The 25,365-nt window shown below is 45.1% G+C and overlaps 2 protein-coding genes across 2 annotated transcripts; both read left to right on the forward strand.

Moving 5' to 3' along the window:
• Positions 1–1,401: 1,401 nt before the first annotated feature.
• LOC136519417 (uncharacterized) lies at positions 1,402–2,747 on the forward strand. The gene is made up of 2 exons (XM_066512819.1): positions 1,402–1,584; positions 1,714–2,747. Exon 2 carries the CDS (start codon positions 1,735–1,737, stop codon positions 2,086–2,088), a length of 354 nt encoding a protein of 117 aa, XP_066368916.1. The 5' UTR covers positions 1,402–1,584; positions 1,714–1,734; the 3' UTR covers positions 2,089–2,747.
• Positions 2,748–23,778: 21,031 nt separating this feature from the next.
• Positions 23,779–24,712, forward strand: LOC136522020 (uncharacterized). The gene has a single exon (XM_066515805.1). It carries the CDS (start codon positions 23,838–23,840, stop codon positions 24,243–24,245), a length of 408 nt encoding a protein of 135 aa, XP_066371902.1. The 5' UTR covers positions 23,779–23,837; the 3' UTR covers positions 24,246–24,712.
• The last annotated feature ends 653 nt before the right edge of the window (positions 24,713–25,365 follow it).

Consider the following 25,365-nt stretch of genomic DNA (forward strand, 5'->3'; position numbering starts at 1 on the left):
CCTTGATCAACAGATGATATGATTATCATCACGTGACCTTATTGGTTCATCGATCTTGACCTCACTTGCTCTTCACCGTTGCTTCGGTCCATCAGCGCCAAGTCTTTCTCAAGCTTCCCCGCCACGCGGATTATCGCTTCAAAGCCTTCGACTTACCCTTTACGCTCACTGATCCATCAAGTCAAGCCTTGTCTTGATCTTCTCCACCTAGTCACATGACTCCATGTGATGTCTCGTATGCAATGAGCTCCTTCATCAGATGTGTGAGCTTTGCAACATATCCAAGCCATTTCCACCTCTACGGCATGTGTTGCTCACACACGTGTACCTGTGGACTACTCACATGTGTATCTCATATTAAACACATATTAGTCCACCTAGGTTGTCACTTAATTACCAAAACCAAACTAAGGACATTTCACCACCTCGGACTTATGCAAAGGAAGTGAAAAACCAGAACCACGAGCAGATGTTTTCTTTTGTGTAAAACCGTGTCGTAGAGGGTTTGTGCATATCATGTGTTCCAAATGCTCTAACCTTCTTCCTTTCCTCCGTTTTGGCTTTCTCCATCTTTCCTGTAAAACTACTTTGGTCCAAATGATGTGTTAATATATACTTCATCTGTCACTGAATAAATAGATTCCTAGAGTTGTCTTAAGTCAAATTTTTTAAACTTTGACCGAATTTTTAGAAAAAATATTAAGATTTATGGTATCAAATTAGTATAATTAGATTTACCATAAAATATATTTTCATACGGTGTTTATTTTATATTATAAATGTTGCTACTCTTTTCTATAAAGTTAGTTAAACTTTAGCACGGATTCTATGAATGGATTTGTTTGGAGACGAAGGGAGTATATTTCAACGTATTATTATGTTTTATGTGTTTGCTATGTAATTTTACGTTATACAAATCACGGGATATAATAGTATCCAAAGTTCGCCATATGTGTTGTAGATGCTCCACTATTTTGGCTTCAGTCCTTTTAAAAAAAAATGGCTTGAGTCGCCGGCGGCAGGGCCCAGGCCTAGCCGTAATTCGGACACACGCGCTGTAACAAGGGCCGCGTTTAGTTGCTGGCCGAGGTTGGGGTCGCCGGAAGAAGATGTTACTGTAGCGCACAGTAGTATTTTGTTTGTGTTTAATAATAATTGTTTGATCGTTGATTAATTAGGTTTAAAACGTTCGTCTCGTAAAGTACAACCAAACTGTGAAATTAGTTTTTGATTTTGTCAACATTTAGTACTCCATATACCGTAAGTTTAATGTGACGAGAAATCTTTTTTTTTTGTATAGTGTCAAAGTATGAATTTTGGTGAAACTAAACATGGCTGAGGAGTAAAAAATACCATTGGGGGCTATATTATGGCGGCCCTAGACTCGCCTCAAGCAATCCGCATCTTCTCGCTCGCCGGCCTCGTCTCCGAGGCACCTCCGCGCCCTCTTTCAGTCTTGGACTCTTGGTTATTTGCTCTTCTCTGCTCAGTAGTACTACTACCCGGATCTCAAACAACGGCAACACAAGCGGTTCGACCAAGAGATCGAGTCAATCAAGCTCTTGTTCTCGGGCGCGCCTCGAGGTAATCTCACTCACCATCTTCTCTGCTCTGATCTCTCCTCTCGTCACCCGAGTTCTCCTTTTTCAAAATCTCGGCTTCCTCCTCCCAGTCCAGTAGCTGACGCCTCTGCTCTCGCCGCCTGTTTCGTAGGAGGAAGCAGCTGGCGAGGCGATGGCCGACCTCAACGACGCCGCGCAGTTCGCGCTCTGCGTGGCGCTGGGCATCTCCTACATCCTGAAGCCGCTGCTCGACTTCCTGGACGGGGCCAACAAGCCGCTCAGCCCGGTCCTCGAGTTCGCCGTTGCCGTGCTCATCGCCACGCTCCCGCTCGCGTACCTCATGGGCATCCTCCTCCTGCAGCTCCAGGTGGCCCCGGGGGCGCCGGCGCCGGCCGTGCCGCCGGCACCCCAGGGGGCGGCGAGGAGCCTCGCTTGCTTCGCCTGCACCTTGGTGTCGGCTGTTCTTGCTGTGCTCGCCGTGGCCCTCATCGCCTTCTGGTTCCTCACCGGCGGCTCGCCGCCGTGAGGTGCTCCTTCCAGATGGATCATGGATGATCTGTGGGTCTAGATTTCCTGTGATTTTCCTGACCATTTCTCTGCTCTGGTCAGTAGATTCTGATTCTTGACCAGAATCTAGCTAGCTAACAACTCACGAGTCACGCCGGAGTCTTCGATGTGCCGTGCCCCTGCAAGTGGACCCGCCGCACGGGCCTTCCCGGGCTACCGTCGGCGAGACCGAGACCGGCACAACTTCCACTCTTAGCAGTCAAACGGAACGACGGAGGAGGTGGCGTGCCAAGATTAGAATTGAAGACCGTGGTGTCCTGCTTGGCCAGATGAAGAAATCAAAGAGTTACTACTAATTGTAGCTTTGATACGAGGTATGAGTAGGAGTGCTCCCTACTAGTGAATCACTTATTATGGGCTGGTGCTCGATAGTCGTCGATCGCCGCTGCTCACTGGCAGTCGACTACCTGTGTATCAATCGCCATGTACAAAATGCCACCATTCCATTCATCAAATTAAATCATTTTCTTCTTCTTTTGGCTAAATTTCTTGTTTGGGCCTGGGTTTCTAGAATTGGGAGCTGTATGTTCATATATTGGAGACCACTATAGCTGTACCTGTACATACATTGAGACCAATTTTCCGTAAGCATAAGCAAATACAGGTTCTGTATGATCCACGAAGTAACAAAATTCTTTTCACCACCACCGCACCTCAATACGGGGCAAGATCTGCCTTGCGTTGCTTTGGGTCTACGTTTCTTCATCTGAATTTTGGGTATGTAGATACATTGGGGATGGATTTTACTTCGGCTCCAAAATCAAACAGTATTTTTGTCACTTTTGAATGGTCAAAGATGAGCGGCGCGCGTCATGACAGCATAAACAACCAGAGACAGAGGAATATATTATAACTCATGCTCCCTCGGGTTCTCTAAAGCAAATCATTTTGAGATTGTCTTAAGTCAAACATTTTAAACTTTAACTACAAATAACTTCTTTTGGGTTGAGTTTGAAAATATGAAAGTGATGCAAGTAGATTCATCTCGAAATGTAGTTTCATAAAAGTATATATTTACTATATTTTATAAATATTTTATAGCAAAAAGTAGCAGTCAAAGTCGTTCCTTAAAGACCGTGTCGATGTCCAAAACGACTTGTTTTAGAGAACTAGAGGGAGTATACATTAATACTAGATTCATTTAAAAAAAAACTCCAGTGCAGAGGAGTAGAGGACGAAAGTAAGTGTCCTTGCTTTTCAACCAAAGACGAAAAATCAAAGGCAAACGGTACAAGCAAAGTCTGTTCGCTTATCTGGCTTATAAGCTATGACTTATCAGTCAATTAATAATATTTTTCTCTCACATCAAACCAGTCAACAGTACTTTCAGTCATAGTTTATAAGTCAAACCAGCCTAAACGAACAGGGTGGAAGTGGCCCATTGGCTGCTGCTCCAAATCCAATTCCATGGCCACACCCCAGCTCGGTTCACCGTTCAACGATGCACTGACATTGCACGGCCGGTCGAGCGGTATGCAACGAACTTGGACGTCGTCCTAATTCACCTCAAAATTGTCTCCAAATAACTCGAGGACATAAGACAAACCTTAACGAGCAAGGAACCTTTATTAACGAAGGATGGGTTTGGACGTCTGGTTGTCAATTTGCGAAATTGTTTATGCTTTCTGCTGTAGAAAATGGGGAGTTTAGTTTCACACGATGGCCTGTGGGGCACTAAATTATTGCAACTTTGTGCCAGGCGGCTGCTACCAACATTTCTTGGGGGAGGGGCTTTCGTGTGTAAAGTTTGATTTTTAGGGCGACGACTCGGCAATTGTTCGTCGTCGTCGTGCCCACTTGGCCACTTGGTTGAATTTGCTACACCATCTGGTGCCATTCCATATGCACATAAAAAAAGATGTGGAGGCCAAATTGAATTCTTGTTGATCTAATATAAAAAAAAGGAATTGTTATATATCAGGTTTCTGAATTTTTAGGAATTTGCTGATAACAATCTTACGCAAGATATAACTCACAGTTTTTTCTATAGTCTAACAGTAACAAATTTACAAGTTAACTGAACAACGACGGAAAAAATTACACACCTGATATATATGAGGAGTGAATTAAAAAAATGCGACCCAAAGCCATTATCCCAATCGGAAAAGGAATTCTCATTTCATCTAAGTCTGTGTGTTAAATAAAGCTCCATGCATATATATCTGATCAAATCGAGCTTAGAAGATGTTGTAAAATAAAATCTTAATTACAGCACCCTTGCTTGGATAAGAAATGGAAGGACCAGTGCATGCTATGTTGGGTGAACAACGAAGAGCTTGGAATAGATTTAAGAGAAATAGATTGCGCGCACCTGTCTCTGGAAAGTTTCCTTAAAGCTTGCTGCATACATATATAGAAGTACCCTCCTTTTTATCTTGGATTGAGCCCTGCATCGAGTGGACCAGATGGATTGGGTCCACGCACCTTTTCTATTCGTTTGAACTTATCAGCCCGGCTTATCAGCCGCATAAACCATCAGCCAAATAGCCCGAATCTTCCTCGACGATTGACGAACACACCCAACTCACCGTCCATTCCTTGTCCTTATTAGCGTACCACATGCAAGTGCCAATGGCCGTTGCTATGCACTTGATGACCTGAACTACTTGTAGGTAGGTTAGGCAGGCGGTCGAGTCCAAGTCTCTTACCTGACGCGTGCGCCGCTAATGTTTCTGGCGCACACCTGCCTGCCTCGCCCCGCCCGCCATTTCCGCCTCAACCGCCACCGCCCAGGCTGCCGACCTCCCCGCTCGCTGCCCATCCCCGCCAGATGAACCTGTCCATCCCTAATCCCAATTGAGGAGATTGTCGGTGACTCATCACCCCCGCTGCCGGCACCGCCCATCCGGATATCCTCCGCCGCTCACTCGGCGGCGCCTCGCCACCTTGCTCACTGCCGGCAACCCACCACCACCGCCGAGCCAACCGCCGCCCCTGGCCATCCCTTTAGAGCCAGAGAACCCTAACCCTAACAACCGCCGCCTCGCCAGCCTCGACCATTGCCCGCGTCGTGCGGCAAGGACGCTGTCACGCCGCTCCGCCCACACCCCAGCCGCCCCTGCAGCCCTGCCCTCTCCTAACCAAGAGGAAGAGACGTGAGCCTGTCTTTCCCGCCGCTGCCCGCCTCATCCACCACTCGCGGCCGGCGACGATCACGCCGCCGCATCGCTCCGCCCGCCGCCCACCCTCCTCACGCGTGCCGCCCTTCCCTAACCAAGAGGAAGACGCCGTGCACCGGCGCGTCGGATAAAGATTTGGGGTCAGAGTCATCCCCTGCCGATCGAAGCCGGAGTTGATGGCATGCTGTGGAGCGAGACAGCCCCAGGACTGGTGGTCATCTCATCTCAGTGGTGTGTGTGTGTGTGTGTGTTCCACGGAGTTGTGATACCGATACGGGTGTGGCCCATTTTTATAGGGGCGTCCGCTTGATAGCCTGAAGCTGTGTTCAAACGGGCATGCCGCATGCATGAACCGCAGACAAGCACGGGGCAAAAAATAGTGCGATTAATTAGATGACAAGTTTGATGTCTCCCTCGCTCTCTCCCGGTCGAAATTCAATTCAACCAAGGACGGGAAATTTCGCCAGGCGTTCGTGAGGCATCAAACTTCGCTTCAGATGCCTGTCTTTCTGGTTGAATTAATCGGGAAACTTCGCAAAATTTCGTCAGGGATCGATCGGAGTTTCTGTCTCTTTGCGGGAACTTGGTCGGTCAAATTTTGCGCTAGCTAGGCTAGGCGCGTCCGGGCCGGGGAGGTGCCGTTGTTGAACATCTCGGCTGAGTTTGCTTGGGCGCCACTGCAGATGCTCTCTTGCACTTTCTGTTCGGTGATGCATCTATGTGATGTGCACACAGCCACGACGTGCCGCCGCCCGGCTGTGGCCGTCGCACGTTGACGTGGCTGTGCGTGTGACTATGTGCACATGACATCTTGACATGCCGGAGAAGTAAACGGCTAATCGGGTGGGTGGATGAGGTGCTGATTCCCATGGTCGGTTCAGTTCAGATAGCCGTCGGGCCATGGGCTTTGGGAGCTCGGCCAACTTTTGCATGGTCCATTTCTGTATAAATATTCCATGTATTATCGGTATAAATATTCCATGTAAATAAGGCGAGCTCGTTTTTCGGTTTCAATTTCCTGCCGTATCAATAGTACGAGCTAATTACTGGCTCTAGGGCAACTTATTCTTTTTCGCGAGTGGGTTTACATCCGTTTTTCTTATTCGATAATTCTAACTTTTAACACATAGCTTATAACGTAAATAGTCTCACACGACACACTCTCGTATAATCTTAAAGTATGTGTATCAACCTAGCTCTTGCTAAAGAGTTTTCTTTTCTCTTTTTTCTATTAAAATAAAACAATTTGATTTGAGCTAGTCATATTTCGCTGAAAAGACAAGCTGAAAAATATTGTTCGTTGATTTGTTACGAGAGAAAAACATTATTTCCTCACTGAAAAAGTATGGCCGAAAAGACAAGCGAACGTAACATGGCCGCGATCCTAACGGCGCGACCATCAGTTTATTCGCCGCTTTTTCCTGGATTGGAACTGGATGGCCGCAATCCTGACGGGGACGGTGCTCCCGCCGCGGTTGTGCGGCTATGCTAAAGCAGGAATTAAGGGTAAAAGCTAAAGGTAAAGGCTCCTCTTGCTGAATCACAAGTTTTCAGAACCGATTCGCGGCATGCTACAACAATCTGTGTGTCAAAGTCTCGGACTCTCGGTCTTTGACAAGTGCCCTCTGTCGATCACACGATCGCAGGCACTGAAGCCCCGTTGACAGTTGACGAGATGTACACTGCCAGTAGTCAGTAGCCCTTTCGATCTGTCCGGAATGGACAAAGAGGTCGCCGTCGCATGCTGATGACACGGCGTCACGGCGAGCAAGGCACATGGAGACGTCAAGCGTACACGATCGCACACGACCCAGGCATGCGCCCTCCATTGAAGAAAAAAGAAACGAGCCACAGTGGAGCACAGCAGGAAGATCAAAAACTCAAAAGTCTCGCACAGTCGTACTAATCCCGGTCTAAACAGATCCAGCAGCCTGTTTGGCGCTGTGTTTGTGCCGGCCACTATCCGCGGAACATCCAATCAACTGGGCAAGCAGCCAAATGGTTCAACGATTTTTGGTGGGCTGCGCATGTGTAAAGGGAGTGCAGGTGATAGTGTGGATGATAAGATTCTATTTGACTGAAATTTACTTGTCCATCAATTCAGCACGGGATAGAGAATCTTAATTTGAAAATATGATTAAAAACACATAATGAAAAATATTACTTGTCCTTGCACTTTCTCTTTGTTCATTTTCTAACACAACTTACATACTCTGTAATATCTATCCAGATGTGGTAGACTTATCAATTACTCTATATATTTTTTTCATCTATATCCATAGTTTTTTCAACCTTTGGGATGCATGATACCTCCATTTGGGACGAATATATGTTTAGTCGGAGCCTAAAATTAAGTTATGGTGGTGGCGGTTGCAGACCATGTCTTATAATATTATGAATCTAAATTTTGACTTTCAAACTTTTATCTTGAAATTAAGTTAAGCTCTTATGCTTAATATACCTTTTATTCAAAACTCTCCTTTTATTTTATTAAAAATAATGACTTTGTGTCCTAGAATGTAGTCTTTATTACTGAGATGGCATAGCTGGCACCATAGTGCTATAAAAATCGACGATAGAGCTTGATGTGAGATGTAGTAGGAGCCAATGGTGGAACCTCAAGAGGATATTAAAACCTAAGCCCAATAATCTATACTTTATCCAAAATAATCTCAACGACCATGGAGGTTATCCTTAACTCTGAACCAAGCATGTTGTAACATCACCTTTGCCCCCCTAGATTTGGTGTCCATGGTTCAATTTGAAGCTGGGAATCCACATTTCTCATAGAAATTTCATTGCATAACACAATTCCCTTTAATTAACATCGTGACTGCCAGCAAGAAAGCATGGATCAAGTTCTAAACAGCACTAGAAACGAGTTATGGTTACAGTGGCAGCAGTAGTTTCTGCGTTGGTGGCTATGATGATATATAGTTTCGACCCTCGTGTTGTCGCTACTATGGTGGAAGAAGAAGAGATTGCAGAGGCAGAGCTCGACGACACCTACTAGTGAGTTATGTAAGAAACGAGAGTATCTATTTCGTATTAACCAATGATTATATAATCTAGTGGTGGGGCTAGGGGCTTAGCCCCCAACCCTTGTTTTCGATACCAGGTCTGCTATGCTTCCTTCACCGGTAGGCCAGCCCTGCAACTACCACTACTAACAGTAGCGACAAGGCAACCGCTAGAGAAACTAAAACCCACATGATCATGTGGTTCTTCTGGACCTTCAATGCGCTCTCTTTTCTAGGCGATCCTACAAATAGTACTAATATTACATGTTAGTAAAAGTTTATAATCTAAATTTAAAAAAGTTTCAAATATGTTTAGAATAATCTTACCCTCTGCTAGAATAATGTCTAGCGTCGGCTCGCAGTGAAAAAACTTATGCAGTGCGAGCGACAGTTGCACCTCACTTTTGCTGCTCTCCATGTTGCCATGTATATAGCAATATCTATTGTGTCAACGAACTCCATGAGGCATTCTTCATAATCCTTAGCTAACAAGTGGGTAGACACCAAGCCAATTCGTAAAGCGTCGGTCGGTACACTACATGAACAACTCTTTCTGTCCTGTTCCAAAATGAACAAGAAAGACCGTTGTCCTTCATGCCATGACTTTCACCCGCTCAAGAACCGAGGCATTGAACACTGCACTTTGAAGAATGACCGATCAGAAGTCATTCTTTGAGACCATTATGTCAATATCGTTATCCTTTAAAAGTTGCAACAACTTCTCAAAATAGGCTACGCTGCATATGTAACGAAATATCATTGCACCTCTAAGACCTTAGGTAGTGCACCTTTCACAAGTTGAGGCAGTAGAATATCCATAGCAGTGTGCAATTGCGTCGACCCCCCGCGGTGCACACATCCATATTGTCTCTCCTGCAGTGCACACATAGCCATGCACATCCAAGTGTGATTTGCATGGGGGCACATGCCCCTAAGGGCGAAAAACCACCTCCCAGCAGAAGTTCTTCCAAACACTCGCCATAATCATCCTTGAGCCACCCAGTTGTGGACGTGTCCCAGCTCAAGAAACATGTTCCTCCAAACACTAAGATTTTGATTCCTTAGATTCTGTAGCCACTGACTCGGTTATGGAAGTGCTCCCTCTGCAGGTTCTTCAGGAAGTTGTGGTGTTCAAAGGGCGTTCCTTGGTTCCCAGAGTGTTAGTCCTGCAGGCATTGGCCACTTGGGAGGAACCTCAAGATATGCAGCGGTGCTACCCCACCACAGCTTGGCGACAAGCTGCTGGTAAAGAGGGAGGGCATGCCAGGAACTGCAGAAGGAGGTGTGAGAAGAAGCCGTGTGGCTAAGTGTTGTCTTGTGACAGTTGTTTGGTGTTGGGCTTCGTAGCTATGTCGAGTTCGGAGAAGAGTTAGGCTTGGCCCGTGTAGGTGTAGGGGCTTGGCCCAAAAAGGTGGCGGAGTGGCTTATAAGCCGTTGTAAGAAACCTAGAAGCGGTTATGGAATAACAGAAAATCTGTTTCTCCCACTTGCTGCTTCTCTCTTCTTCAATCCCCCTCTCTGCTCCCTCTGTTCTTCTCAAATTTCCCCAAATCCTACCCAAATTCTCTATTTATCCTTCCTCGTTCGTCAAAAGCTCGTTTGATTCCAATTCCTGTGCAATGATGACTAGCCGGCAGCATCAGTTCGCTCGCCGGTCCAAGCTTTTTTCCGGACCGGATGGCCGCGATCCTGACGGGATCGCCTGCCGCCCTTGTGCGGCCATGCGCAAAAGCCGGAAGGCGACTCCTGCCAACCTGCCATGTGATGTATGATGTAAAGGAGATGACGCACCTCTGATCTTGCCTGTTGTCGTACTTCAAAATAGCATCGTCCTCCATGCATACCCATGGGTCGCGCTACTCCTCTCTGCACCTCGAGCTTCGCCTGAGCACGATGCATCGCGCCTGAAGCCCTGAAACCAGGGGGCATGGAAATGGACACGATGGAAACATCAAATCAAAGCAAGCAAACGAATCGAGGGCGTTTTGGATGCAAAGCGGTGCCGACATGCAGGCCGGTTGGAAAAAAAAAAGCAAAAGAAACAAAAAGTTGTATCGACGATTGTGCAGACAGATCTATACGCTGAAATAATTTAATCAGAACAACCCTGAAGACACGTCAACCACCATCGCTTCTCATCATGTGCCGCAGCCATCAGCGCCTGTCTTTCTGGCTGTTGCGCGACGGAGGCAGAATGGAAACTCCAAGCTTGATATGATGTCGTTTCATCCCATGCCATCCATTTTTTGCCTTCTCGATTCTTGGTTGACATTAGGGTAAAAGCTAAAAGTAAAGGCTCCGCTTGCCGAATCAGAAGTTTGAGAACCGATTCAAAGACTCGAGGTGGAGTGTCCGCGGCACCCCCGGACAACAAAGCACATGGTAGGACGTGGGAGTGGTAGCCTGGTAGGAGAGGGTACATGCTGACACGCGGCGTCACGGCGAGCAAGGCACGGAGACGTCAAGCGTAGTACACGATCCGAAACGGCCAATCATGACTCATGCGCCCCTGGAACACAGCACAGCAGGAAGGTCAAAGTCACCCTCGGTCCAAAAATAGACCCAACAGCCTGTTTGCTTTTGTCCGCCACTATCCACAATAACGAATCACCAATCAACCCGCGTGGTAGCAAGCAGCCAAATGGTTCAAGGACTTTGGTGGCCTACCCACGTGGAAAGGGAGTGGAGGGGATTGTGTGGTGTGGATGATAGGATTCTATTTGGACTGATTGTTTCTAAAGCTTATTTGGACTAAACTTACATGTCCATCAACCCAGACTTGTGCAACGTGCATGGGATACAACCTTATTATAGAAAACAAATAAGTATTAGAAAATATGTTTAATACCTATCATGCTATAACTAATAATATTAGTTATCTTGTGTTTTCTCTTTATCCATTTTCTAACACAACGCACATGTATTCCGTAATCTCTATCCGGATGAGGTAGATTTATCAATTAGTTTTATATTTTTTCATCTATATTCATAGTTTTTCGACTTTTGCACAACGCCTTCATGTGGGATGATATACGTTTTGTTGAATCCTTTGACACCTCCGTGTGGGATGCATATACGTTTAGTTCAAACATAGTCTTAGCCATATCGGAGCAGTTGAAACCTCCTGGAGCTCCCATAAATTTTTAGGCAAAGTTCTATAGTGTAGGTGGAGCTGAGATTTAAGATCGAGCAGCAGTCAGAGGTATGTGTTGTTCAGCTCCCCCTAAAATTTTTTCTAAATCCGCCGCTGGTCTTAGCACATGTCTCGTAATGTCATGAATCTAGATTTTGACTTTCAAACTTTTATCTTCAAGTTAAGTTTAAGTTGTGCTTATTTTGCCTTTTATTCTAAAAAACATTTTTTTAGCTACACACGTGGACAGTTCCTGCTTGGCTCGATGCAGAAATGAAGAGTGTATTTGGTTGTTTGTGTTAGCCTAGCCTGGCTTAAATTTCAAGCCAGGCCAGCTGAAGCCTGGCTTCAGCAATGCAACCATATGTTGTTTCGTTCCATTGGTTAGCTAAGCCTATCTTAAAAATATATTGTTTGGTTGCCTGGTTTGTGGTTTGGCTTGCATAGGAACACCTCTTCTTCTCCCCAGTCGTCTACTACTCGCCACGTCGTGCCTCTCCGGCAGTGGCGAATCTAGGATTTTAACTTAGGGTATGCCGCCCAAAAAAAATCATATCCAATTCGGTAAATCAATTTTAGCAATTCGATAATATTTGTAAAATTAACGACTTGATTCGGTATATATGCACTAAGTAACATGATAACGCTTAAATTCATGGATTAAGTTGAAACAATCCACTAAATACAATATAATATGATATAAATAGTTCAAAAGCCATACCGATAATTGAAATCTAGGCATAAAAGAGTACGGGAGACTTACAATGCTATTTTTTGGGAATATTTTATTTGAAGCTTTTGAAGAGACATAAATGTTTTGATTATATCATCTTCGTTAACTTCAAAGAAAATTTCCCGCTCAATAAAAGTAACTAGACAATCATCCAAAAGATACTGAGAAACACAATGTTAAATAATTAAACAATTTGTTATTTGTGATGTTAGCAAATACTTCCTCCATTTCAAACTATAAGATGTTGCTTTTCTATATTCATAACTTTTGCTACGTACATAGATATATATTATGTCTAGATACATATTATAAGCTATGAATCTAGAAATGGCAAAACGTCTTATAATTTAGGATGAAGTAGCTACAAAAGTAGACAATAATTTTGTATACAAAGACGAAGAGCGGAAGATTAAACTGTAGACGAGTTGTTGATTGGAGACAATAATTTTATATATTATGAATATGTGTATAATACGTATATTATATTGGTTGCTTGCCAGACAGACTACCCTGTGGCTCCGCCACTGCTCTCTAGCGACCGCGCGCCCACCTCTGCGGTTGCTGCCGGAGCGCCTGTGCCCCTCCTTGTAGCTAATCGCCGCTGGAGGGAGCTTAGGGAGATGCTCCCCCTCCCGCCGTCTCCGCCTCTATATCTGTCGCACCTGCGCTAGCCCCTCTCCACCATGCCCGCCTCTGCACTCGACAGAGCATAGGGAGATGGTCGACGGCAGCTGCGCCCTGCATCTGCCGCACCGGAGCGAGGGGACCGATGGCCACCATGTCCGCCTCCACGTGCGCTGCGCTCGTGCTCAGAGAGACAGAATCGTGCGCCGCGCCTGCCTCCACCTGCGCTACATCTATGCCTCCGCCTCTACCCACCTGCACCTCGTGTGGACCCCATGCTAATACAAGCTAGGCTTGCGTGGCCGTGTTGGTTTCGCTGAAATTTGGCTTATACTGATGTGATTTGTTGTGAGAGAAAAACACCGTTCGTTCGCTGAAAAGTACCGATGAAGTAGTTCAAGCGAAACAGGGTAGCACCCCGCGCGTTTCCAGCAATGCATGCTGAGACCTTTTTTTTCTTCCACAAGCCTAGCTTAAGAGCTAGCCAACCATAGAAACGCACCATAGTCCCTAAGCCACCCAACCAAGAGCAGCCGGCCTACCTCCTACGTAGTATAGTAACAGCTGTATATTGTTGTTGTTAGGCTCGACCGTCACGCTGTTACCGATAACCACGGTGTAGACTCGCGTATGTGTTAGGATTTTTTTGGTTACGGTCTACATCGTGGTTATGTTAACTGACACGATGCATGTTTTATAGTGTACAGTATTTTTATTTTTGTTTCACCATTTCCAGTTGAGTTTGAGTTACCCCCACACGATGTATGTATCTAGCTTTGAGTCTAGACTGCTTTCTTTCCCAATATTTGGGCGGTGTTTAGTTGGGCAAAGTTTGCGCAGGCAAACTTTGCATAGCGAAGATTCCATACTGTAGCATTTCGTTTATATTTATGAATTATTGTCCAAACATTGACTAATTAGGCTCAAAAGATTCGTCTCGCAAAGTTAAAGCAAATTGTGCAATTAGTTTTTAATTTCGTCTACATTTAGTACTTCATGCATGTACCGCAAGTTTGATGTGACGGGGAATCTTCTTTTTGCATAGTGCACTCTTCGGGAGTTTGGAGGAACTAAACAAGGGTTGGTTACTTTGGAATTTCAGCTGTTTAGGTAAGCAATGACGACACAGCCAAAGGAAGAATAGTGGTAAGAGAGCCAAAGGAGGTGGTTGAATAAGCGGGAAGGGAAGCACTTCAAGCAAGCAGCCGATTGGCCACTCCAGTGAAGAGCAGCCTTCGTGGGAAAGGAACGCGAATGAACGAGGGCTCGCTCCTGTCCTGTGTTATCCTAGCGTGCCTGGACGAATTGTTCTCCTTGTGCTACAGAAAGAAAACAGGGGAGGCCGGCACGCCGCTGGCCTGCGGAAACAGGGGGAGGACGGGCCATAAAATACAATGAAACTAGCAAGGCGGACAGCTGGTCTTTTCTCAATTAATATTTGTATAATATTATATTATATTTATTTATTTTTCTAACGAAGGCTGACTCTATTTTCATTAATCAGAACGGAAATACGTATGTCCAAAAAACAAAATATTAGGATTAGGATTTCGTTATCGTTACCTGGAAACAATTTTACACTAGTTTTATTTATTTATTTTTAGTGTTCTCTGTCCATGCGACCTATCGTATTTATTGGCATAAACTTCATATAAGGCCTTGTTTAGATACCCTCAAAATTCCAAGTTTTTTCACTTTCTCTCCATCACATCAATTTTTAGTCGTTTGCATGGAGCATTAAATGTAGGTAAAAAAAATAACTAATTGCACAGTTTAGTTGGAAATCACGAGATGAATCTTTTGAGCTTAGTTGATCCACGATTGGACAATATTTACCAAATAAGACGAAAGTGCTACTATTCATCGGGTTGAAATTTTTTTCAATCTAAACAAGGCCTAAGTATTGTCGACCAATTCCAAGACGTAAAACTATTGTCATCTCCATCTCCTGTTTCTATTTTTTCTCGCTCTAATTCTGAGGTAGCCTTCAACTTTGGCCTGGTTTAGTTCGCAAATTTTTTTGGAAAATGATACTATAGCACTTTCATTGTTATTTGACAATTAGTGTCCAATCATAGTCTAATTAGGCTTAAAAGGTTCGTCTCGTGAATTTTGTCTAAACTGTGTAATTAGTTTTATTTTTTATTTATATTTAATACTTCATGCATGCGTCCAAATATTCGATGTGACGGAAAATCTTGAAAAATTTTGCAAAATTTTGGGAACTAAACAGGCTCTTTCTCTTATGAGCCCCATTCCTCTGTAAAACCACTGTTGAATCATCTCACGAATTGTTTAATTACTTAGCTCTCTTATAAATTTAAATTTTGAATCATTTTGTACCTTCTCCTGCGGATCCATAGTTGCCATGCCCCCCCCCCCCCCCCCCCCCTAAAACACCAACAAATTTATGATAATGATGCTCATGTCTTTCAGAGTCAGGCCCCGTTCGCTGGTCTGAAACTTGGCTGAAAAACACTGTTCCAGCTAGTTTGCTGTGAGAGAAAAACACTGTTCGGCTGGTTTGGTAAACAGTAACTTGAGAGGGGTTCCAGCCGGCTGGCTGGTCTCGGTCAGACCAGCGAACGAGCCCCCACTGCGGTCAAACAGCTGTTGGTCGGTCTCATCTTTGCACCAACATCCCTTAGCGATTCTAGGTTTGTAAACAAACAATGGAACCATCATTGGTGCTAGTGAGCTATTGGTCTCAGATCTGCTACCTATGTCACTCTACCGCACTGTGATCGGCCAAGCTATTACCACATTTGTTTGCAGTTGTGACAGTGACCACACTATCATTGGCAAATGTATACTTTACGAAACTAACTTTCAAGACAAATCCAACCATACGCACTCCCAAACATTCAAAATCAAGAAATGAAAAGTATTTTAGTAATCCTAATCTAGAATCCAATTCACTTAAAACAACTTTAGAACCCTACTTATTTGTAACCGAACGAAATATTCAAATTTTTCTTTGTTTTCTAAAAAAAAATTGACTCGAAATATTTCATGCTTAATCGACCTTGCCATATTCAAAGACATGAAATATTTCATTCTTAGGGCTTGTCTGGATGCACACGTAGCTATCTCAATCTGCGTAGGTTGAAGTGGATTGAGATGAAAATGAAACTCAGTTCCACCCTGATCCACTTCAACGAACATGGATTGAGGTGGATTGAATACAAGTACATCCAAACAAGACGTTAATAAATCTGTTTGAGTTGTTCCTCCGATCGAATTAATGTAAACTAAGAAAGCATGGTTGCATATAAAACGATCGAATGAGCAGTTTCATTACCTAGGCATGTGCCAAACGTGCATCCTGTCACGTGCAAGCGACTTTGTTCCATGATCACCAGTTCACCACTGCTGACTGCAGGCTTTAATTTAGGCCATGAGTCCATGACCATGAAATGATCCAGCAGACGCGTCGACGCGATCACCAATCCGGCCGAACTCTCTCCAGGGGAGCCCAGTATGGCCTGCACTTGGCTCCGCCAGTGACTGAAGGCGATGGCATGCTTGGAGTGAGAGGATGCCATGGACATTCATTGCTTTGGTTGTGTCTGTCATCCGAGAAGCCGTGCCACGTTCGGTGCGGTGTTATATATAGCACGGCAAAACCCAGCTTCCGTTGAACAAGACATCCATGAGCGACACGGTATAGATGTCCAACGGGCCGGGCCGGCACGGCCTGGGCCCGGGCTAGGAACGGCCCGATGGGGTCGGGCCGGCACGGCACGGCAGGCCACCAGGCCGTGTCGAGGGCATGCTTCGTGCCTGGCCATCGGCCCAGGCACGGCCCCTCGGGCCAATTTTTGGGCCGGGCTGGCCCGATAAGCATGGCCTCTCCAGTAGGCCGGGCTAGCCCGATAAGCATGGCCTCTCCAGTAGGCCGGGCTAGCCCGAGGCCCGCATCTCCATGCCACTGAGCAGTGAGTACCGCTGCCGCGTCGGAAAGGAGTGAGGGAGGAGCTGGGGTGCAGGGAAGAGTCGTCGCATCGGAAGGGAGGAGCAGAGGTGTGGGGGAGCGCTGCCACCCGCTCGCGTGAAGGAGCGCCGCCACCGCCCATCCTCCGCGCCAAGCAGGGAGGAGGCACGGAGATCGGGAAAGGATGGAGGAGCAGAGCCGCAGGGGTGGAAGGATGGTGGAGCAGAGCCGCAGGGGTGGAAGGATGGAGGTCGGAGGAGCAGAGCCGCGAGGGAAGAAGTCGCGACTCGCAACTCGTAGTCGCAGAGGAGAGCGGAGGCGGCCGTCATCGGTGGGTGGGGAGAGTAAGTGAGAAACTAGGATTAGGAATAGGAATTGGAAGGTTATATATGTGAATTCTAGGCTGGGCCAAATTCTAAATTTTAGTTTTTACCAATCTGACGGGCCGCCACCGGGCCTTTCTCTTTTTACGGGGCCGTGCCGTGCCGCCCGTCATGCCCAAGCAGCAGCCCAGGCACTGCCCTATACACCGGGCTAGGCCGACCCGAGCCCGGTCGCCACCGGGCCGTGCCGTGCTCGTGCCAGGCTAAAAGACGGGCTTCGTGCCGGACTGTCGGGCTGCGGGCTGCATCGATGAAGCGGGACGGGCGCGGACCGACGTGTCTCTCTCATCCATCGAGTTTCAACGACCGGAAGCCTCCGGGAAGCATTGCTGAGGCCGTCGAGTGTTGGTTTCTTGCGAAAATTCGCCCAACTTGCGCGGAACAATGGTTCAATTCAGCTGGGAGCTTCGCTCGAGAGGTTACGTGTCGTCCGTGCTTGCATTGCATGTCTGGGTCGAGTAACTACCGAACAGGGGGTAGGAGGACTGAGATAATCCGAGTGTACTCTGTTCTAAGGAGATAAGGTGGTATCTTGATTTGCCTTTTTTTTGTCTCAAGGGGAGCAGAGCTGTTGTGATTCGCGGGGCGGCTTTCGTGGTTTGACACGCTTCCGTCGTCCGACTCGGCGTTGGTTGAAAATTTGGAAGCGCTGTGCGTGTCGAGATCGGGGCAGAGCGAATCAGATCAGAGGTGTGCTTCTGAGATTGCCTTCGGTACGAAGATTTCAGAACCTGCATATGCTAGTTCATGGTGACTGAGCTGGTGATCGATTATGACATGAGCACTGACGACCGCGCCACACCACACTTGCCTTCTGTACTATACCATCAGCTGTAGCCTGTAGAACAGCATCCTACGACAGAGAAGGGGCTATCACTCGGGCTAACTGCCAAGTGGCTAGCTCCGAGTCTGACCAGAGGGTCAAGTAAACCCTGGGGACTGATATCAGATTTGTTCGGTAGACCGCTTGTGCTGATTTGTATGGCTGATTTGTTGGGACTTGGGAGAGAAAAATATTATACCATAACTATATAATGACAGCCGAACAGAGCCAAGAGCCGATTAGCAATTTAGGCATGATCTGATGGGCAACAAATCATTGCGCATGCACTTGATATGTTCTGGTTTGTTAGGAAGAAAAAAAAAGAGGATGATGTGGACTCTTCATAGTTCCTAAGAGTAAGGCTAATAATACAACCGGTTTGCTGGCTGTAAGGTTTCTTGTAGCCTTCTCTAAGCCCATCCATATAGTAGTTAGCTCTTCATTGTTAATACATGGCCTACTTGTGTGTCTCACCGAGTTTCTTAGTTCTTTGTGCACAAGCCGGCTATAAGCTTACAACCCACTTCTTCTTTTTATTCTTCCCTCTCTCCTTCGCCTCTTTATTTAGCCAGCTTACAACATATTATTATACTGGCTCTAAGTACGGAACGATTTTTTAGGGTTCAACCTGGACGCATGAATCCAAAGCCAGCTAGTATGGTTTAAACAACTGCATCCATGGTAAATAAACACCTGCCCGTTGCTTGACCAGGCCCCTTTTTGTTTGGCATTGAGATTCCAGAGGCATGTGTGCTTTTTGTTTGTTTCGGAATTCTTTCTATGGTACGGAGTACAGGATATATCTATTGTACAGCAGGTTCACGGCGGCTGTCTGGCTGTTTGGATAATATTAATTAGAAGGGCTAAATATGAGTTAATTTTAAAACTAATTATACAGATGGAGACTAATTTACGAGACGAATTTATTAAGCATAATTAATTCATCAATAGTACATGTTTATTGTAGCACCACACGGTTGAATAATGGTCTAATTAGGTTTAATAGATTCGTCTCGTAAATTAGTTTCCCTTTATCTGGATTAGCGCCAAACATTTGATGTCTCCAGCTGTCCTCCACTCTCAATCGACGGCACACGGCAGCAAGTGTCCGTGGTGCATTCGTGGATGATAGGAAACCTCCAGGAGGACACAAATGACCTGGCACTAAGGATGAAAACGGTCGGAAATGGTCGAAAAACTCCTAAATTATTTTCTACTTTTACATTTGAAATACGAAAACGAAAGCGAAAATGGTAAAACCGGACACGAAAACGAACACGAACTTACGAATTATCGAGAATTTCGAAAACGAACCAATTCGAGTGGATTTATGTCGAACACGGTCGATATACGAAAACTCAATACGGAATACCGACCCATAGACCAAGTGCATGACTAAGTGCATACATGATCAAGTTTAAGTGCATATAATAATTAACAAGTGCATATTATAGAAACATGAACTCGAACTGAGTCAGAATAATTTTATTAATCTTTTTAGAATAGATGTAGTATTTTATTTTAAAGATTTATTCAGATTTTTCTTTTGAGTAACAGATTTATTCGGCTGATGAAAAAACTATCAAATGATTGACTTTGCAGGTGGGGGTTAAACCGATGAGCTTGATGGGCTATGGCCCAGGTGGACTTTTGTGGCAGAACCTCCTGAGAAATCGGGCCCACGTGCATCTATCGTTGTCTCAACAGACCTTTGATAGCGTATACGAGTTTCCAACAACTTAACAGGTCTGCCGGGTGTCCTCGGGAAATTCGAATCATCCACGATTCTTTTTCGAACAGGATCCCAATCACAGACATTGCAGATTACAACAGTTTATTCAAATATATACATCAGAGTAAAAGATAGCGAAAGTCTTAAGATAACATAGTTTACAAACCAGTTGTTTTCAAACTTACAATCCCATAAGTGTCATATAACCATAGTAGCGGGATAATATTACATTAACTTTATTTATCATACAAACTAGTGCCTTGTCCAAAGGCCATTCATCACTTCTCATCGTCATTGACTTCAAACACAGACATACAGCAGGGACCAAAACAAGCCTGCACATGCGACTCACCTGCAACAAGGGTTAACAAACCCTGAGTACAAAAGTACTCAACAAGACTAACCCAACGTAACAGGGGGTGAAAGACTTTAAAGATGCAGGTGTTGGGACAAGGTAAGGATGTAGCAAGATTCAAAAGTTCTTTGCTAAAAGCTTACTATTCTTATTCTATTTTCAAGTTTTACCCCTAAGTTCTTTAGTTCATTATCTCAACTGAATGTACATTTCCCATATTCCATTTCTTCTCATTCCATTCTTTTCTTATATTTTAGTAATTCACCAGTACTGTATTGCTTCTGTAATGAATCGAGTCTCCATATCCGCGGAGCACCGGCAATTCGAATTGATTCAAGTCCTAGCTGGGGATTCCTTATCACACGACATATGTAGAACTCAATCTTTCATATATCAACCTCGCTACCGGATCCTCCTATACTAAGCCGTCTCGACGCCACCCGAGAGCACAGCACACCTCAAATCCGGCCACATTCCAGCCACGAGGGTACACGCTACTCCCACCATCTCTCCACTCCCAGTGCGTGGGCATTTGTCTTAGTATCGGATTAGCCGAAGTAGGCTTACCAGAGTATGTGACTAGTACTACAAAGTGTCTCGTTCAGAAGATCCACAATGAGTGGCCTTTAAGCGACATAGTCGGTAACATTACCCAACATTCAAGATAAGTCACCCGACTAGTCTCTAGTTTAATCTACCTTCTTTCTTTCTTTGGCCAGTATGCCATCTTTGATTGTATCGAAACTTTTACTTTGAAAGCCTATCATAAAGCATACTAAGCATTCTACGCCTTTGTAAATGAAATCATCTTCAAGGATGGTAAACAATTAACAAGGTAGGCAATGCATCAAGTAGGTAACATTTGAAATAAACAACTTAATGCAATAGGTAACATAGGTGATAAACTTTTCAAAGTAAACAAGGTAATGGTTTAATGCATAAACCGGGGCTTGCCTTCGTTGATGATCTCGGGTTCCGGATCAGTACCACAAATATCAAATCCCGTGACTACCGGGGATTCTTCCAGAACTTGCTCAACTAGAATCGTTTTACTCTCGGGTTCTACACGAAATGATAATATATGCTTTAACATGATGATAATGTAAACATGATGCTTTCACGGTACATGAAATGTAACAACACTCCAAATACGATTTTCCTTCACGGTACAGTTGCAAGCCAACAAAACCAACTTGTAAATCTACCGTCAAGGATCACACATGTGACTTGACCAAACTAATCTTGAAACCCTACTAGTCACAAAACATGACCAAAACAAGATCAAACACTAGTCAAACACTTAGGGTTTGCTTTTATTTATTTTTGAATTAATTTGGAAATAAGCCCAAAAATGAACTTGTTCCAAATAACCTCAAAATTTTATGTAAGCTTCATCATGACAAATTAGTGTACCAAAACAAATTTCATAATTTTTTGGAATTATACAGTGGCCTACAAAAATCATGGAAATTGTATTTATCAATTAATGGACTGAATATTTGAACATTAAAAATTTATTCAAATTTCAAGTTTCAAATTTTTAAACCATACTAGAGCATGTACAGAGGCTACACACAAAATTTCAGAATTTTTGGAGCTATGATAATTTTCCTACAAATTTCCAAAGATTCAGCACTATTCAAAATCAGAAAATAACAAAATGCACTATTCTCTCTCTCTCTCACTGACAGCCGGCCCCCCACCTGTCATCCCCAACCTCGGGCATTGACCGTGGCTTCGACGGCGCTGACCGGCGCTAACTCACCGACGGTGAGCCCAACAGCGACGGCCAAAGCACTAACATGTCCACAAGAGCTAGGCGCATCGATTAGTGGCACTTTAGAGGTCGATTACGACATGGAACAAGGCTGACACCGGCCATGGCGGACGCGGTGACACGGCAGTGTTACGCCGGCGAAACAAGACCGGTAATGGTGAAAAAGAGAGTTCAGGAAGCATCAGTGGCTCACCCCGATCGCGTTGAAGCAACAAGCGAGACTGGAGAAGCTATGGTGACGTGTTTCGACGGTGACCAAGATCACGGCGGAGCGGACCTCGTCGACGACGGAGTTCCGGCGACTGCAGTGGGCAAAACGAGCAGGCAAGAGTGGAATAAGCACTACAGCATCGAGACGAAGCCATAGGGTCAACAATCAAGGGCAACGGCTCACCGGATGATGCTGGCCACGGTGAATCGGAGTTTCCGTTGAGGTCGCTGGCCGCGAGGAAGATGAACGTGGACAGCGAGCTCTCGGCGAAATCAGGCGGTAGCAACAGCTCGATCGGATGCGCGAGGAGCAGACGGAACTGGAACACGGCTTTTACGGGGCTTGCTTGCGCTGAGGAGATGAGAGAAGCTCGCCGGAGTTGAGACGGCAGCGTCGGGAAAACAGAGGGAAGGAAGAAAAGTGAACGGCGTCGTCTGGGTCTTATAGCTCGGCCAGGAGCGCGTGGACTCGACACGCAGCGTGCTCCCCGCGCCAGCGCGAAGCCAAGGGCGGTCGCAGGCGCGCCTGGAAGGCCGGAGAAAGGACGCCGGCGGTGAGGCGGTGGCGCCCTGTAGTTATCTTAATTTTTGAAGTATTTACAGATTTGCCACTGCGTTTATTTTTCAAATTACTCACAAAATTTCTAAAGAAGTTGAAAATCTCCAAAAATAAAAGTTGCTCAAATTTTCAAACTCTACAACTTTGCTTCAAGGAATATTTTCAAATTCTGCCTCCATTTTGAAATTTGAATTTGGGGTGCATTTGAGTATTTGAAACATTTCAATATTACTCCAATTTTTATATGTAAACTTGAAAAACTTTGAATACCAAAGTTGATCCTTATAAAATAATCTTCAACTTTGCTTTTTGCCTCAACCCCAAATTCCACATGGATTTTGAATTAGTCAAAAGGGGCAAAAATGACCTTTAATATTTGAATTTGAATTAAAATTTGATTTGTTTACCTTTTTACTTTAACTTAGATTTTAGTAACATGGCCCATTAGGGTTATTTGAGTCAAATGACACATGGGCTCACATGATCACATGAAATTTGACCCTTGTGGTCATGATCTTTATTTAGGGTTTTGAATCACATCACATGAAATAACAACATTATGAAATAAAGCTTATTTAGTGAATACATTCAAAATTTTCTACTTTATGAATGCTTTGCAATACATATGATGACATGTCAAGTTTTAGTGCTAGGTCAAAACACCAGAGGTGTTACAGCTTTCGTGTAAATGCTGTTGGTTTCCTGACATTTAGCACCATCTTGTGAGGTGAAGAGAGATAAGCCTGGGCGCCGTCTATAAGAGAGGGCAGCTGGCCACCAGTAGAAAGAACACAGCTGCGTGGTGAACAACCTGTAATTGGGCTGTATGACCTGTGCAGTTGGCCAAATTCGATTTAAACCGAATTTTTAATTCAAAATATTTAAAATTAAAAGTAGAAAAGTAGAAAACGGTCGAAAAATATCTAAACCATTTTCTACTTTTACATTTGAAATACGAAACATCTGAAATGCGAAAGCGAAAACGGTAAAATCGGACAAAAAAAATACGGATTCAATCGAATTAAATATAGAAAACGATACGGTTGGATTGGGTTCAGGATATTTTCATTCCGTTTTCATCTTACCACCTGCGGTGAGTCCTGCTGACTGTGAGGTAGGGGCCGCGCACGGCACACCTTTTTCTTTTGAAACCTCCAACTCCAATCAATACGGCCGAGCGCACGAATCGCGGGGCCATTGCCACCCATGCCGTCTACTATTTGTTCTTATAAAGTCCCGTCTCCGCGATATAAGCCTAGTCCAACAAGAAACTCCACCACGCACGCACGGTCACACCTGCTCCGCCATGGGTTCCTTCATCGCGCTCACCCTTCTGTTTGGCTTCAACGCCCTCCTCTGCTGCCTCCAACTTCTTGGTAGTGGTGCGGACACCATGACCACGGCCCTGGCCGCTTCGCAGAGTGGTGGCCTCGCGCCGCGCCTGGCCGCGGCCGCTCTCGTCCCGGCGGTTCTGGCCACCCTTGTGCTCACTCCGCTGCTCTTATACGCGCACGTGTGGGCTCTCGGCCGTGGCGGCGGCGGGGGCGGGGGCCGTCTCGTGACCGCCCTTGCCAAGGCGACCGTCCTCGCGGCGACGGTGGCTCTCGCATGCGCCCTGCTGCTGCTGGGTGCCGACGGCGCCGTGGTTCAGCTCGGCGCCGACGGGCATCTCGATCGTGGCCGCGGTGACGTCGCGCGGCTGAACATCAAGTGAGTAAGAACCGATACCCCTTCTCCCGACTAAAAAAACCTGTACCAAGTGGTTGCAGGCTTGGCTTGCAGCGGCACGGCACGCCGTGTTGTTGCTGCCGGACTCGCAGCCAGGCATCTGGATCTCGCAGGTCCGATGCTCTGTTTGCAGCTCAGCGAGTTCTGTGACTGGGCCGTCAGAAGAAGGGGACGGGTTCTTGCATATGTACTTATATGATGATAAAATGTTTGATGCCCCCGTGCCAGTAAAAAGAGGATATTCGATCCTCGATACATGTTGCCGTACTGCTTTTCGTTTGTGCTGAACACAGAACACTACTAGTTTACTACTCCCCCGCTGTGTATTTGTATTTGTATTTGTATTTGTATTTGTATTTGTATTTGTATTTGTATTTGTATGCTTCCCGGGTCTCTTGGACGCTCTTGTAAAATACAGTATTTCAGTTATGTTCTTGTATGCTACAGATGCTACTTGTGATTTGGATTTGCTGTGTCTTTCATCAAACCATTCATTCGCAGTACAACCGGGACATATTGATTGATATGACGAGAACCAAAACAATCATGGCCAAAAATCCTGATTTTCTTTTCCTCAAGTACTCCGTAGCTCGGATTCTTTTTGTTTTTTTTTTTGGTACGAAAGTATCTTTTCACTTTTCAACGCTTATTTTTCTACTTCAAGTTTTTCTACTCCAGCAGCACCGCAATCTGTCCTAAATATTTTGCCCCTTTAATTTCTCTTGGCCAATAGTTATTATTACTAGCTTTTGTGTGGTGGATACTTGTGACCCCACACCATACGGGTTCAATTGCGCTTTTCTTTTCTTTCACTCGAAAGCCTTTTTCCTCTTTCTTGTCTTATTATTAATTATCGCTTCTTTTATTTTCATTAGCACTCTGCAGTAATAATTTCTTATGATATGGTTCATCAAGTACGGTAAAAGGATAATATATCTAGTATTTTTATTAGAAAGACAAATTTCCTCTAGTAAACTAGCATATTGTGGCACTCGTAATTCAATAAATCAGTGGGAAAACAATTGCTATGAGAGTAAAACCCGGATAGGCTCTCTGTAAGGATAACCTTTACCTAACCATCAGTCCCAGTCAAACGTGATGTGGAT

This window comes from Miscanthus floridulus, chromosome 18, assembly GCF_019320115.1.
Source record: "Miscanthus floridulus cultivar M001 chromosome 18, ASM1932011v1, whole genome shotgun sequence".
Lineage (NCBI taxonomy): Eukaryota > Viridiplantae > Streptophyta > Magnoliopsida > Poales > Poaceae > Miscanthus > Miscanthus floridulus.

Excerpts from the sequence above, each read along its gene's own strand:
- LOC136522020 (XM_066515805.1), top strand. The coding sequence starts at position 23,838 with ATGGGTTCCTTCATCGCGCTCACCCTTCTGTTTGGCTTCAACGCCCTC.
- LOC136519417 (XM_066512819.1), top strand. The coding sequence starts at position 1,735 with ATGGCCGACCTCAACGACGCCGCGCAGTTCGCGCTCTGCGTGGCGCTG.